The 16,242-nt window shown below is 43.2% G+C and overlaps 2 protein-coding genes across 2 annotated transcripts in view; both read right to left on the bottom strand.

Moving 5' to 3' along the window:
- The window catches only part of TNNI3 (troponin I3, cardiac type), a 40,333-nt gene extending 37,132 nt beyond the window's left edge, over nucleotides 1-3,201 (bottom strand). Inside the window, exon 1 of the mRNA XM_075278061.1 lies at nucleotides 3,174-3,201. Coding sequence (XP_075134162.1) covers nucleotides 3,174-3,201 — 28 coding nt within the window. The remainder of the gene's footprint in view (nucleotides 1-3,173) is intronic.
- A 445-nt stretch (nucleotides 3,202-3,646) lies between these two features.
- Nucleotides 3,647-16,242, bottom strand: part of DNAAF3 (dynein axonemal assembly factor 3) — a 41,678-nt gene continuing 29,082 nt past the window's right edge. Inside the window, exons 7-11 of the mRNA XM_075280170.1 lie at nucleotides 11,503-11,625; nucleotides 5,468-5,678; nucleotides 5,264-5,378; nucleotides 4,899-4,973; nucleotides 3,647-3,867 (exon numbers count right to left, since the gene is read on the bottom strand). Coding sequence (XP_075136271.1) covers nucleotides 3,699-3,867; nucleotides 4,899-4,973; nucleotides 5,264-5,378; nucleotides 5,468-5,678; nucleotides 11,503-11,625 — 693 coding nt within the window. The 3' untranslated portion in view covers nucleotides 3,647-3,698. The remainder of the gene's footprint in view (nucleotides 3,868-4,898; nucleotides 4,974-5,263; nucleotides 5,379-5,467; nucleotides 5,679-11,502; nucleotides 11,626-16,242) is intronic.

Below are 16,242 nucleotides of genomic sequence, written 5' to 3'. Positions count from 1 at the left end.
ACTTGCGTGCTCTAGGGAAGTATAGGTGTGTGTGTGTGTGTGAGGGATTCAAATTTTTTAATTCCCCTTTTTGAAAAAATAATTTTGTTCACTTTTTTCCTTACTATACTTAACACCACCCCATGGTGTTTTATCACTAATGCAGTGCATCACAAAGCATATATATTGCAAATTATCAGCACTTCTATTACAGGTCGCATAGAACAGCCTGTAATAGAAGTTATTGCTAGACAAGCCTGGAAACCTTCAACAGGCTCACGGCTGTCATGCCAACAGATTGCTGGCCCTGAATCTTGCTCTGGGGATTAGTTGTCCTTTCCAAAATGGTGGCTCCAGGAAAATGATGCCTCTATTAGCCCTACATAGGGCCTGGGGACCTTAATATCAAGATGAATGTAGTGTATGGTTGTTTAACTAAAACTAGCAAGCCCCAAATTTGAAAACAAAAAAGGTCTGTAAAATATACTGGATTGGGACACACCACACAGGCTTTACATGAATACGGTACTTTTTATTACTTAAAACTTCAAGAAACCAGTTCCACAAATAAGAATAAATAGTGAGATAAATAAGGTCACAGTTAGTATAAAGCTTAGTGAGAATATGATGACTCCATAGAAATATTACAGCGACTCATGCCGCGGCCTCTCGTGGATGCCATTTAATCTAACTTCAGTGCAACATATGATTTTTATTTTTTCCCACTGTCATTCAGTTTAACTTTTGTTTCAAAACTACTCAAAACTAGAGATGAACGTACACTATTCGAAACAGCCGTTTTGAATAGCATGCTCCCATAGAAATGAATGGAAGCGGCTGGCATGCAAACTTTGCTGACGGCCGGCCGCTTAACCCCCCCACGCACCGGCTACGTCCATTCATTTCTATGGGAGCGTGTTATTCGAAACGGCTGTTTCGAATAGTGTTCGCTCATTTCTACTCAAAACCTGAAACTACACAAGTACGCTGCCAGGAGTTCTGGAAGCGAAGATATAGTTGGATGTTTGTTATAAATCTGCCCTACTGTGATGTTTCTATAGGTCCACATATTGACTAGTGATGTGGGAGCAACATTGGTTACCAGTAAATTAATTATTATTCTTATTATTTTTAAACAAAACTATATCTGATATTTTTTGTATCTAGGTTAAGGAAACCAGTGACCAGTCCCATCAGTGTCATAAGCAGGCACCTTAATAGCTACACAGAGCCCTATAATATGAGGATCCAGTCATACTCCTCCATATCCTATCTTCATGGGGCGCTTCTTTGAATATGACAAAAAAACAAAAGGTAATTCAAATTAGAGTTCCTAGACTTTGAAGACATTAGCAACGAACATTAAATACAAGAAAAGGCAGCGTGGTGACAGTGACTTATTCTGGATATCTGACACAGGTTATAGTCTGGTCTCTTAAAATTCAGATGAGAAGTGAATACTAAATGGAACTTGCTCTATAAACTATCTGATATTTATCTAGAAATATAAACCTTTGTTTCATAACACCGACAGTTATAGGTGAAAAATGTTAAATATATGCTTAGCAATATACTTTCATTACCATTTTGGCTCAGTGTAATTTCTTTTCAGTACATTTTTAGCACTTCAGTGCTGCTGTTGACGGATCTTATTCTTGCGTCTGTTATTCATAATGGTGTCCTGCCCGAACTGGGCAGCTCTGGATTCAGCTAACTTATGAAATGTGGTCTGAGATTTTACAGTGATATCCTATACCCCTACAAATGTGTGACCAATGGGGAAATAAAAACCCTCAGACTCTTATGATCAACAGAACAAGGGAGCAGCAGTTCTCACAATAGCATTACAGTTCATTTGCTGCTGTATCAGCCTTGCTTTTCTAAATATTCTCCATAAGCCAGGTCCTTAACAAAGAAATACTCACTCTTGGGTTGTTGAACTGGTCTATCATTGTTAAGGCCTGCTTGTTGATGGTTTCCATTTAGCAACAGATTTGTTTTGTACACATTCAAAAAAACTAGCAATGATATAATGTGACTCATGCTACACTACAAACAATACAGTAGAGCTTTAGAAAAATTGGTTTTGAGGTAAAGGCAACAATGTTGACAGTCTCAAAGCAACAAGATATGTCTCTTATCTGTGTTCACAATGACAAGGAAATGAAATCCATGTTAAGAGCATTCTGTATGGCCTGCATTAAACATATAATACCTAAAAATAGCACCTTTTTTTTAAAAAAAAACTCCAAAGAACAAAACAAACTTCTAACTCCAGTGGTACCAATATAAATTTATAGCAATGGTCTGCAACCTGTTGCTCTCCAGCTATAAGCAAACTACAACTCTCAGCTTAAAGGGGCTCTATCAGCAAAATCATGCTGATGGAGCCCCACATATGCGTGAATAACCTTTTAAAAGGTTGGAGACTACAGATTTAACACATACAGGTAAAGCAATATGTATCATATCAATGTTTAGAAAAATGACACTCACTATTTATGTGTTGACATCCTAAGTATTCACATCCCAATATGTTAATACTAAAGATTGTGTGTATGGGGGAAGGGAATAAAAACAGCAAACAGTACATTTCAGTAAGGATAGCCTGTTGTTGCCTCCTTCCACCGATAGGCCCCAATTGTTAGGAATGTAGGCTGCCTTAGGCTCAGGCCTTAGGCTCAGTGCAGAGTCTTTTGGCGCTGATTTTGATGCTGAATCCGCCTCAAAATCAGCCTCCAAAAAAGCCTCCCAATAGAGTTCTATTGTGGAGTGGAGGCTGATATTGAGGCGTTCAGCGTCAAAATCAGCGCCAAAAGACTCTGTGCACTGAGCCTAAGGCTCACCAAACTGACACAAAAGCTACCTGAAAGCTTGTGGTTTTTAGCGGTGGCACAAGGGCACATATTATCACAGGTCTTCTGCCTTTCAGCGTCTCTATTGTGGTGGTTCAAAGCTGCTGCTAAAACCCATAGACATGACAGACATGCTGTTGGTTGAAAGCCCCATAGAGCAGGTCCCTGGGTGCTGCAGGTAAACCATGTAAGGCCCCATTCTTAAAAGGGTTGTCCAGAATTCGGGAAACACAAATGCTTTTTTTTTTCTTTGACAGCACTGTCCACAGAATTTAGGTTACTGTAGCTACACCAAACTCAATGGCGCAAAGCTGAAATGGCAAACAAAAGAGGACAGACCTTGCTGTTTCTGGAAGAAAGCAGCCATGTTTGGATCTTTAAAGTGAACCGGTTACAGTAAATATGTTATACTTGCTCTGTACTGGGGGGCTGAGCAGATTGATATATGTTTTTATAGGGAAGGAATTCTGCCTCATTACTTATTGATCTAAATCCCCGATCCCTGAATTCAATGGTCAAATTGCGCTGTATTGTTTTGCATACAGCTATACTATACAACTATCTACCCAGCATCTCTTGCTGTATAACAGGATGTCTTTAGACCAGACAGCATGTTTAAGTGACAGGCTCCCTTGAAGCTCTCAGCAAGGAGCCATCTTTTTAAAAAAAAAAAAAAAAAGTTTCAGTATTTACAAGGAAGAACTGCATCAGACGAGTCACAGGTAAGGGGTACCACAAGATTTCCAGCAAATATCTTTGGTCTATTGTAATATAACTTAGTGCTATGTTCTGCTAGTATTCCATGCATACAACAGAACAAGCCATGTGGATGGAGCTATAGTCGGACGGTTTATCAGATAGCATCTACAATCCCTTCCGGACTTCATCACAGTTGTCCACGCGTTCAAAGGTAGCAACGTAATCTCTCTTCCAATCTATGTTTTCAGTGGTTGCAAATCCAGCTTCTTTTGCAACTTTGGTTACTATAGTTACATAGCTTTTCACCTTGTCCACATGGAGATCCACCATGAACCTAGAAACACACAATTGAAAAAGACTAGTTCCAGACTCAAACTTGTCGTACAGCTATGGATGTGTAAAGAGCGGGTGAGTTTCTCTATGCATTAAAGTGATCACTACCATCAAACTAGATTTTAACTCCACAGTATCTTAGTATACTGACCTGGTGCCCTTCCATTCCAGCAGTCACATCTCCATTCCAAACACTGTGTCCTCCAAACACAAATGACCATTATCATTTTCAAGGATATGGTCTATAAATCACAAGCTGTGTGTATAATGGTCTTTTACCCACAGGCATTACCAGAAGATTGCAACGCTCAGGAACAGTATAGAAAGCCTATGCAGAGCTTTACAGTGCAGGAGATTGCGTCAGTGCTGATCATGTGTGCAGTGATCTTCTAGTAAGGGCTGTGGGGAAAAGCAAACCAGAAGGTACATAGAAAGTAAGCCTGTGTCAATCTTGTGCCTGTTGAAGGGACAGGCGGAACATGACAGCAGCTGGCATCTTCTTGGCTACCAACGGCATGTATGATTGGGATGGAAGGGGGGGGGGGGGGGAATACAGGTGACCTTTAGTCTCCGGAAACAGCAAAATGGAACGCCAATACGAAATCAGAAAAAGTGCCTGAGACGGTCACAGGCATTTGGATAAATATTCTTTTTTTTTTTTAAAGGGAGTAAATTAGAAGTTAGCTGTAGGGAGGCAGTTTAACTTAGTGTTAACATTTTAGTTTATGCATGACCGCCCCTTTAATGCATCTTAATTTTTCTGTTACATATGGCCAAACCACACTCCAAAATTCATCTTAAAATCACTAGGGTCAACTTTTGAAGAATGTTTCTGTAACATGTTCGTACCTGGAAGGTAGTTACAAATTCCATGCCATTGCCTTCCTGCTTGGAGAAGAACTCAAGGCCCCTGTATTGCAAGGTGACCATGCTAACCCCACAGACACAATGTCCATTCCAGGAACCAAAACCAATCAGAAAATTTGGTATAACTAATTTGACATCATCCAACAACAAATTGAAGAAACTTACTTTGTTAATTCTACAATAAGAGATGCTTTCTTGGCTGTGATCAGTTTGTAGTCTGCCGACAAGTGGTGAACCATACTAGAGCAAAGAGAAATACATTTAGTATAGAGCACAAATTTGTAACAAAAGAGATCTGAGATTATGAAGGTAATGACACTGAAAAAACATTCAGGTAAGTTAAGAGCAATTATAGACACTTATTCCCTATCCACAGGACAGGGAATACGTCCACTTGTTATGTCCCCCAGTGATCAGAAATCAAGTGTCCCCCTAAAGCCTCCCTATGGGGAGACTACAAATGTTTACAAGAAAATCAGGAGAGCGACGTGGCCAACATTACACTCAGCATAAACTGCTTGATATATTACCTGCAGGAGAAATAGACAATATTGAAGAGATTAAGGAGTTTACTTCTGCGATGCAGATCATTCACCCAGCTTAATGGTAGAAAATGTATTACTACGTTGTCTAGTTTGACATAATCTGTAAATTAAAGAAGAGAAGACAAAGTAACTACATATAATGTAACATATTTGTAGAAGGTATTCCTGATACACGGATTTGCGTCTTACTTGGAACTTCACTACATGCTTTATGATCAGTATCGCCATTACTTTGTTCACTGGATTCATCCGCTTTCTGGATAGTGGTTTGGCCATTAGTTGGAAAGTCGCATGATCTCCCTTCTCCATTTTTGTCTGGTGAAGCCAGTGAGTACCTTTGTCCAGTCATCAACTCATTAAACATTGATGTGATGTTGTGTTGAGAGAAATCTTGAGCTGTCTGTGGGGAAAATACATACAATAAAGTGGGGAGGGGGAAAAAAAAGTGTTACCAGTGCATATTTAGCAGAATTTCCTCAAGTAAGTGAATAATCATTTATTGATCCTACTAATATTATAAATGTGAAAGTTTGTGTTTGGATGTTTGTTCCTCAATCACACAAAAACGGCTGAATGGATTTGAATGAAATTTGGCACATAGATAGTTTATAACCTCGATTAACACATAGGCTGCTTTTATCCTGGTAAATGACAAGGCTTCACGACTGTTATGAATTTATGTTCACATACTATATTACACAGCTCTTATCTCCGATTCTGAGAAAGACAGGGCTGTTATGTCTCTGTGTAAACACACACTAACCCTCAGTGGTTTGTGTTCACACATTGGCATGTTATTTGATCTGCTCCAGGCAGTGCTGACACACTGGATAGAAAATACCTTTAATCCAAATTGGCAGTTTGCCAATTTTCAACATGCCTGGAAAAAGAAAATCTAATTTGTTACAAACAACAAGAGCAATGAAAATAGTCAGAAGTTATCATTATAACACACATTATATGGCATCCCAGGCAGCTGCTCACATACCGAAACAATCACGGGCACAGCGCGAGGAACGAGTTCAGCAGCAGGCAAGCTTGAGAGCTGCTGAAACGCCAGAGCATACGGATCATCGACGCCAACAACACGCTCCTTATATGACGTCCCAGCAAGTTGCTGAGATACCGGAGCAATTTGCTGAATATAGGCGGGTCATCGATGCCAACAACTCGCAGACGAAGTCGCGGGCAGAGGCTAGTTCTAATATAAACCAAATGCAGTAAAGACAACTAAAGTATATACTCGAGACAACTGAACAACCAAAGGCAACCCACTGGTACCAAGCAGTGTGAGAAAAGAGTTAGTGCTTCAATAAGTACAGGGTAGATTGCCGTCTATAGGCAGCAGGTCTGCATGAGCCATCTCAGGGTAAAAATGAAGTGGTATCCATAGTCACAACAGTAAGCAAGATTCCTAAATGCCCTATTGTTAATGTTGCAGATCTAACATAAGGTGGTGCCTTCTAAGGGTGAACAAAATTGCCCCATGTTCCTAGATAATTTTCCTACGAGTTATTTTAGAAGTAAACCAGATCAGAAGAACGAGGACAAATCAATAAAAGCATTGGAAAAAGTTGACTGCAGCAATCTCACTGGTATGGCCATACCCTGACTGTAGAATCCCCCCCCCCTCTTTATATTCTCCTGCAGGAATGCCCTATACTCTATACCAGGGGTCGGCAACCCCCGACACGCGTGCCACTCTTGGCATATTTTGCTGGCACGGCAGCCAGCCTGCAACTTTCATATACTAAATTGAGAGAGAGAGCATCCCTTCAGTGCTCTGCTAGAGCTGAGGTGTAGGACACGCCCCCTTCTCTCACTGCCCACCAATCAGAGGTGAGCCTGTCACTGCACAGGATAAGGGCTCCCTGGACCTGCTGTTACACGTGAGGAGGAGCTCCTGCCGTCTGCAGCCCTGAGGAGGAGAGGAAGCAAAGTGAAAGTAAACACAACACCAGGTACATGTGTGTTACTAACTATTCTTATTAATGTCAGGCATTTGGTTTTATTAATTTAGTTTTAGTAACTCCATGTGCCTCACATTAATAGCAGTTAACCCCATCATGTCCCTCACATTAACCCCTGTGTGGCTAACATAAGGGTTACTGATGTGTGAGACATATGGGGGTACTAATGAAGGACCTATATAATGAAGATGTTCACTTATTACCTCCATATGTCTCACATATCAGTGCCCCTTATATAAAGCACACAGGGGGTTAATGTGAGGGACATGATGGGGTTAACTGCTATTAATATGAGGCACATTGAGTTGTAACCTGCAATGCACATGACCAGACTCTTTATCTACAACTGTGGATAAAAGTACAGACCTATATATTTCAATTGACCCATATATACAAACATTCTTTTTGTGGCTGTGTATCTGGGCCAAATTGAAGAGCTGAAAACTATGGAGCAGGTCCTATATGTGTCCTATACATCCCCTATTTTTAACATATAAGTCAGTGAAAACCACATGCGTGCCACTTGTATGCAGGAGGCGTAAGGCTGAGGCCCCACGTTGCAGAAACGCAGCGTTTTTGTTGCAGATTCTCATGCGGTTTATTTCAACCAAAGTTAAAAATGGCTACAGAAGGAATGGGAAATATATAGGGAGCTTCTTATACGTCTCCCTTCTGCTCAAGCCACTCCTGGCTTAGGCTCTGAAAAACACAGCAAAATATGTAACAAAAAAAAAGCTGTGTTTCCTGTGCCTCAGCCTTAGGCTAAAGCCCCACGTTGCAGAAACAGCTTTTTTTTTTGTTGTTGCAGATTTTGCTGGGTTTTTTTAGCCGAAGCCAGCAGTAGATTGAGCAGGAGGGAGACATATAAGAAGCTTCCTATATATTTCCCGTTCCTTTTCTAGCCATTCTTGGCTTTGACGGAAAAAAAAAATGCAGCTAAATCTGCAATAATAAAAAAAAAAAGCTGCATTTTTGTAATGTGGGGCCTCAGCCTTAGTGTGATTCTATTGGGTGGTGACACTGTATCTAGATGCAATTATAGCCAAATCCAGTTCCTGGGCGCCAGTGCAGCCACTTTGTTGTAAGTGTGACACCGATTAATTTCTGGCTGGGGTTTTGCTGTTACTGCACCGCCAGGAACTAAAAGTGACTGAAATTAATCTGCGTTTCACTTAGGGAGCGTTCACACTACCGTCTGTGTCCAACAGCTAGTGTCCACTGCTAATGTCTGTTCAAAATATTGTGCGGACATTAGCAGCGGACACTAGCTGTCGGACACCGACGGTAGTGTGAACGCTTCCTTACAGAATACTGAAGTTACTAACAGCCGAGGACTGGATGGAGCATACAGGTACATTGTGTGTCAGCTCTTTACAGGTATGACCTCACTCTGCTCCCAGTCACATACATTACCACTAATTGTGGGTTACGCATGTACTTACATTGCTTCTAATGGAAAAGAACATGTGTATCGAGGCAAATAGTGGTAAGCGCATGTGTCTTGGATCACAGTATGACAGCACCCCTGTGCTATATGACTTTAGTGTAGGTGTCGTCGGCTTTACAATTATTGTCCGGCACTCCGAGGTCCTCATCTTTGATTTTTTTAATTTAAATCGGGACGCCGAACAAAAAAGGTTGCCTACCCCTGCTCTATACTATACTGTTGGGGTTGCAGGGAAACACAAGCTTTTGATTGTCAAGCCAGCCATCCAATCCTGCACATTCTAAGGCAACCTCTTCTGAATCAACCAGCCACATTCACCATAGCACTGGTAAACATGGTAACTGGTTATTTGGTTAAAAAACTTAAATAAAGCTGTGGCCGACCTTCTGCCATCAGAGGAAAAAGTTGTGTTTTGTGCTTATTTAAATTAAGGGAAGGGAAATGTTTATGCATCCATGCAGTCTGCCCCACTTTAACAATAAGGGACTTTAAGTTCAATTGACCCAGGCATCTTCTGGGCGTGGGCCACTGACCATAACTGCACTTATGGATGAGGTTTTTTTTTTTACTTGAAGTTTTTGTAACAAAACGAGAATGCACAAACTGTATATGAGGCATCTGTGAGAGAAACAGGCCCACAATGATGAAGCCAATGAGAAAATACAAAGAAGGAAGAAACGGTAAACGGTAGAAGATGGTAGGGAGACAAGACACAAATCAGCGGTGGTGGTGGGGATGAAGCTAAAGGGTCTCGTCTCCAAATTATAGTTTTGTCAAAAACAACTGTGGAAGAACAGGGCCCATCTAATAGGCCTAAAGGTCATGAGGGCTCAAAAATTATCAGACTTCTCCTCATTGTGAATGAGGGCCGTCAAGTGTTCAAGGACTCTAATCTTCTGAGTAGGAGCCCTTTAAAGATTGGAGAGAGGCAAACTTCCAACATTTAGCAAAGAGACAACAAATAGTCATTAAGATGAAGAGGAGTTGGAGAGAGAGAGTTTACAAAATTGTTCAGATGGCAAATTCAGATCTTAGGGAGCAGGGGGGAGGTGAAATGTAGGATTTCAAACAAATAGAGAAGCTTAGGCAAAATTGTCATTTTAACTGCGGAGATCTGGCCAAAGAGGGAGTGGAAGGTTCAAACATTTAGTAAAGAGGGCCATAATTTGTTGAAAGAGGAAAAGTTGGCCCGATACAAAGAAGAGATGGAACCGGTAAGTCTAACACTAAAATATTTCAGGGAAATCTCCTACAACTATACCTAAAGGTCATTCTCAGTTGTGAAAGGTGGGCCTGAAGGATTTAAATAGGAAGGGCCTTGGATGTATTAATTCTATAGTCTGAGAGGCAACCAAAGGGCTGCAACTGAGCATTTAGGTTAGGGAGGGTAATATGGAGATTAGGGATGGTAAGAAGTATATCATCTGTAAACCGACAGTTTAAGCTCCCTATCCTTTAACTTTATGGCGATATGTGGGTTCAATAAGATAGTTGTTGCCAAGGGCTCCATGCAGAGGGTAAATAAGAGAGGGGAGAGCGGACAGCCCTGTTGTGTCCCATTATGTAACAGGAAGAACAGTAAGCATGAGTGAGTTTGACAGTGGTGGAGGGATTCAAGTAGAGTCCTTGAATCATGGTAAGGAAAGGACCTCAGACCACAGGCCCTAAAAAAAAAACCATGAAACACCCCAGGTGGCCAAAGGCCTTTTCAGCATATAAGCACCAAGAGCTTGGAGCCAGACCTGTAGACAATGTCAATAAGATCAATTGTTCTCCTAGTATCATCCCCGCCTTGAAGGCAAGGAACAAAGCCAACCTGGCCTTTATGAAACAGCTGCAGGAGGTACATTTAGCCTATAAGCAAGTAGCTTGGTGAACAGCTTAAGATCAGCATTCAGCAGAGCATTGGGTTTAAAATTTTTGCTGTCCAGGTGGTCTCTACCCAAATTCGTGATAAGTGCGAGGAACGAAGGGACAGTGGAGTCAGGCATATATGTAATACTAATACTTTGTAGCAGAGGTAAGTAAAGCCTTCTGGGCCAGGGAACTTCCCAGTTGAGAGATCTTTAAGGATCTGCACCAACTCCCCGGCAGTAATTGGTTCATTAAGAAGGGAAAGAGTATGTAGGAATGGATTATAATTAAGGACTGGCAGCGGAGTTAGATCACAAGTATACGCTTTAGTTGACATCACCGCTGTTTTAGTAACTAGGCAACTCCAATACTGTACAGCAGGCCTGTCAAGGCTCAGCAGGAGAAATCCCACTTATGCCTGCCAAAGTTTGTGCATGCAAAATACTCAATGTAGTAAAAAGTTTCAAGGGATTGTGTCTCATAGAAAATCCCTTTTCATAAAGAAGCCAGCTGATTGGTCATCGATGTTGTCTTGGTTGGACAATCCTTTAAACAATGCCTTTCGTAGGGCTGAGACCACTTACCCTGCCTACAGACAAATCAGAAATGTCATTTTTGGGCAGGACACAGCCTATGGACAGGTTCATGAATATGTACAGGGTAGGTCAATTTTATAAGGTACAGGTATGTTCACATATCAGAATTCACAGCTAATTCAGCTGCCGAACCAGAGGTGCAAGACCACCACTGATCTGTCCCATTATTTGAGGCTAAACCAGAAAGTTTTGCTTTAGCTTTTTGTAATGGGCCACACAGGGATGGGACTTTGGAGAGGAACTTGGTGTCCTGCCTTATGAAACCTCTCAAAGACCTGATAAAGAAAAAAACCTATAAAAAGTACAACAGAGCCAAAAATACACAACCTGGGTAAATATATCTAAACTGTGACCTACCTTTGTATACATGCTATTAGTAGTTTTCAATAAGCTCTTATTTTCAGTTTCGATTCCATACGCTATGTAAGGACTGGTAGTAATATCTCCCCAGTATCCTCGTGCTTGTACCTTCCCGCATCTCTAGGAAAAAAAAAAAAAAAAAAAAAAGTAAATTTTCCCATATGTTCCTTATGATTTGTCCCACAAGGTTCATTCCTCATGACACTCTGGTTCATTAAATGCAATAATAAAAGTAGTATCTCCACAACTGTAACAACCCAAAGAGTAAAGGGGTGATGAATAGAGATGAGCGAACAGTGTTCTATCGAACTCATGTTCGATCGGATATTAGGCTGTTCGGCATGTTCGAATCGAACACCGCGTGGTAAAGTGCGCCATTACTCGATTCCCCTCCCACCTTCCCTGGCGCCTTTTTTGCTCCAATAACAGCGCAGGGTAGGTGGGACAGGAACTACGACACCGGTGACGTTGAAAAAAGTAGGCAAAACCCATTGGCTGCCGAAAACATGTGACCTCTAATTTAAAAGATCAGCGCCGCCCAGGTTCGCGTCATTCTGAGCTTGCAATTCACCGAGGACGGAGGTTTCCGTCTAGTTAGCTAGGGCTTAGATTCTGGGTAGGCAGGGACAGGCTAGGATAGGAAGGAGAAGACAACCAACAGCTCTTGTAAGAGCTAAATTCCAGGGAGAAGCTTGTCAGTGTAACGTGGCACTGACGGGCTCAATCGCCGCAACCCAGCTTTCCCAGGATCCTGAATGGAATACACTGTCAGTGTATTCCCGTATACCCGATATATACCCCGATACCCGTTCCAACGGTGTGCCCCCCCACCTTCACCCCAGAAATACCCTGCAAGTCCCCTAGCAATAGAATTGGGGCTATATACACCCACAATTTTTACTACTGGTATACAGTGCCATTGTCTGACTGGGAATTCAAAGAATATATTGGGAATACAAATACCCTCATTTCTTGCTACTGCCATATAGTGCCAGTTTCTGACTGGTAATTCAAAGAATATATTGGGGTTACGTGCACCCACAATTTTTACTACTGGTATACAGTGCCATTGTCTGACTGGGAATTCAAAGAATATATTGGGAATACAAATACCCTCATTTCTTGCTACTGCCATATAGTGCCAGTGTCTGACTGGGAATTCAAAGAATATATTGGGGTTACGTGCACCCACAATTTTTACTACTGGTATACAGTGCCATTGTCTGACTGGGAATTCAAAGAATATATTGGGAATACAAATACCCTCATTTCTTGCTACTGCCATATAGTGCCAGTGTCTGACTGGGAATTCAAAGAATATATTGGGGTTACGTGCACCCACAATTTTTACTACTGGTATACAGTGCCATTGTCTGACTGGGAATTCAAAGAATATATTGGGAATACAAATACCCTCATTTCTTGCTACTGCCATATAGTGCCAGTGTCTGACTGGTAATTCAAAGAATATATTGGGGTTATGTGCACCCACAATTTTTACTACTGGTATACAGTGCCATTGTCTGACTGGGAATTCAAAGAATATATTGGGGTTATAAATACCCTCATTTCTTGCTACTGCCATATAGTGCCAATTTCTGACTGGTAATTCAAAGAATATATTGGGGTTACGTGCACCCACAATTTTTACTACTGGTATACAGTGCCATTGTCTGACTGGGAATTCAAAGAGTATATTGGGAATACAAATACCCTCATTTCTTGCTACTGCCATATAGTGCCAGTTTCTGACTGGGAATTCAAAGAATATATTGGGGTTACGTGCACCCACAATTTTTACTACTGGTATACAGTGCCATTGTCTGACTGGGAATTCAAAGAATATATTGGGGTTACGTGCACCCACAATTTTTACTACTGGTATACAGTGCCATTGTCTGACTGGGAATTCAAAGAGTATATTGGGAATACAAATACCCTCATTTCTTGCTACTGCCATATAGTGCCAGTTTCTGACTGGGAATTCAAAGAATATATTGGGGTTACGTGCACCCACAATTTTTACTACTGGTATACAGTGCCATTGTCTGACTGGGAATTCAAAGAATATATTGGGGTTATAAATACCCTCATTTCTTGCTACTGCCATATAGTGCCAGTTTCTGACTGGTAATTCAAAGAATATATTGGGGTTACGTGCACCCACAATTTTTACTACTGGTATACAGTGCCATTGTCTGACTGGGAATTCAAAGAGTATATTGGGAATACAAATACCCTCATTTCTTGCTACTGCCATATAGTGCCAGTTTCTGACTGGGAATTCAAAGAATATATTGGGGTTACGTGCACCCACAATTTTTACTACTGGTATACAGTGCCATTGTCTGACTGGGAATTCAAAGAATATATTGGGGTTATAAATACCCTCATTTCTTGCTACTGCCATATAGTGCCAGTTTCTGACTGGTAATTCAAAGAATATATTGGGGTTACGTGCACCCACAATTTTTACTACTGGTATACAGTGCCATTGTCTGACTGGGAATTCAAAGAGTATATTGGGAATACAAATACCCTCATTTCTTGCTACTGCCATATAGTGCCAGTGTCTGACTGGGAATTCAAAGAATATATTGGGGTTACGTGCACCCACAATTTTTACTACTGGTATACAGTGCCAATTTCTAACTAGGAATTCAAAATGCGCAAGGCTCCCGGAAAGGGACGTGGACGAGGCCGTGGGCGAGGTCGGGGGAATGGTTCTGGGGAGCAAGGTAGCAGTGAAGCCACAGGGCGTCCCGTGCCTACTCCTGTGGGGCAGCAAGCATTGCGCCACTCCACAGTGCCAGGGTTGCTTGCCACATTAACTAAACTGCAGGGTACAAACCTTAGTAGGCCCGAGAACCAGGAACAGGTCTTGCAATGGCTGTCAGAGAACGCTTACAGCACATTGTCCAGCAGCCAGTCAGACTCTGCCTCCTCTCCTCCTATTACCCAACAGTCTTGTCTTCCTTCCTCCCAAAATTCCGAAGCTTTACAGAACAATAACCCAAACTGTCCCTGCTCCCCAGAGCTGTTCTCCGCTCCTTTCATTGTCCCTCAACCTGCCTCTCCACGTCACGATTCCACGAACCTAACAGAGGAGCATCTGTGTCCAGATGCTCAAACACTAGAGTCTCCTCCATCTCCGTTCGATTTGGTGGTGGATGACCAGCAACCCACCCTCATCGACGATGATGTGACGCAGTTGCCGTCAGGGCATCCAGTTGACCGGCGCATTGTGCGGGAGGAGGAGATGAGACAGGAGTTGGAAGAGGAAGTGGTGGATGATGAGGACACTGACCCGACCTGGACAGGGGGGATGTCAAGCGGGGAAAGTAGTGTGGATGTTGAGGCAGGTGCAGCACCAAAAAGGGTAGCTAGAGGCAGAGGCAGAGGTCAGCAGCTTAGGCGAAGCCAGGCCACACCCGGAATCTCCCAAGATGTTCCAGTTCGTACCCAGCCCCGAAAAACTCCCACCTCGAGGGCACGTTTCTCGAAGGTGTGGAGTTTTTTCAAGGAATGCGCCGAGGACAGATATAGTGTTGTCTGCACAATTTGCCTCTCGAAATTGATTAGGGGCTCTGAGAAGAGCAACCTGTCCACCACTTCAATGCGCCGTCATTTGGAATCCAAGCACTGGAATCAGTGGCAGGCAGCAACGGCAGGACAAAGGCCGCCTGCCGTTCACGCCACTGCCACTGCCTCTGCCACTGCCTCTGCCTCTGCCACTGCCACTGCTGACTGTGCTGGCGATGCACTCCAGAGGACGAGCCAGGACACCACTTCATCTGCCTCCGCCACTTTGTTGACTTCTACCTCATCCTCCCCTGGTCCCGTCTTATCTCCTTCTCCTGCACCATCAAAGGCACCATCAGGCGTTTCTTTACAACAACCCACCATCTCTCAGACATTGGAGCGGCGGCAGAAATACACTGCTAACCACCCACACGCGCAAGCCTTGAACGCCAACATCGCTAAACTGCTGGCCCAGGAGATGTTGGCGTTCCGGCTTGTTGAAACTCCCGCCTTCCTGGACCTGATGGCAACTGCGGCACCTCGCTATGCCGTCCCTAGCCGTCACTACTTCTCCCGGTGTACCGTCCCCGCCTTGCACCAGCACGTGTCACTCAACATCAGGCGGGCCCTTAGTTCCGCGCTTTGCACAAAGGTCCACTTGACCACCGACGCGTGGACAAGTGCATGCGGACAGGGACGCTACATTTCACTGACGGCACACTGGGTGAATGTAGTTGAGGCTGGGACTGCTTCCCAAACTGGCCCGGTGTACCTCGTCTCCCCGCCTAACATTCCTGGCAGGGACACGAGAAGAACACCCCCCTCCTCCTCCTCCTCTACCGCCTCCTCCTCCGCCACCGCCTCCTCCTCCGCCACCGCCTCCTCCTCCGCTGTTAGATTGACCCCAGCTACGAGTTGGAAACGTTGCAGCACTGGCGTTGGTAGACGTCAGCAGGCTGTGCTGAAGCTGATCAGCTTGGGGGACAGACAGCACACTGCCTCCGAGGTGAGGGATGCCCTCCTCGATGAGACGGCAATATGGTTTGAGCCGCTGCACCTGGGCCCAGGCATGGTCGTTTGTGATAACGGCCGGAACCTGGTAGCAGCTCTGGAGCTTGCCGGACTCCAACATGTTCCATGCCTGGCCCACGTCTTCAACCTAGTGGTGCAACGTTTCCTAAAGAGCTACCCCAATGTTCCAGAGCTACTGGTGAA

The sequence above is a fragment of the Leptodactylus fuscus genome, chromosome 6 (assembly GCF_031893055.1).
Source record: "Leptodactylus fuscus isolate aLepFus1 chromosome 6, aLepFus1.hap2, whole genome shotgun sequence".
In the NCBI taxonomy this organism is placed as follows: domain Eukaryota; kingdom Metazoa; phylum Chordata; class Amphibia; order Anura; family Leptodactylidae; genus Leptodactylus; species Leptodactylus fuscus.
This window is presented reverse-complemented; position numbering and strand designations above follow the sequence as displayed.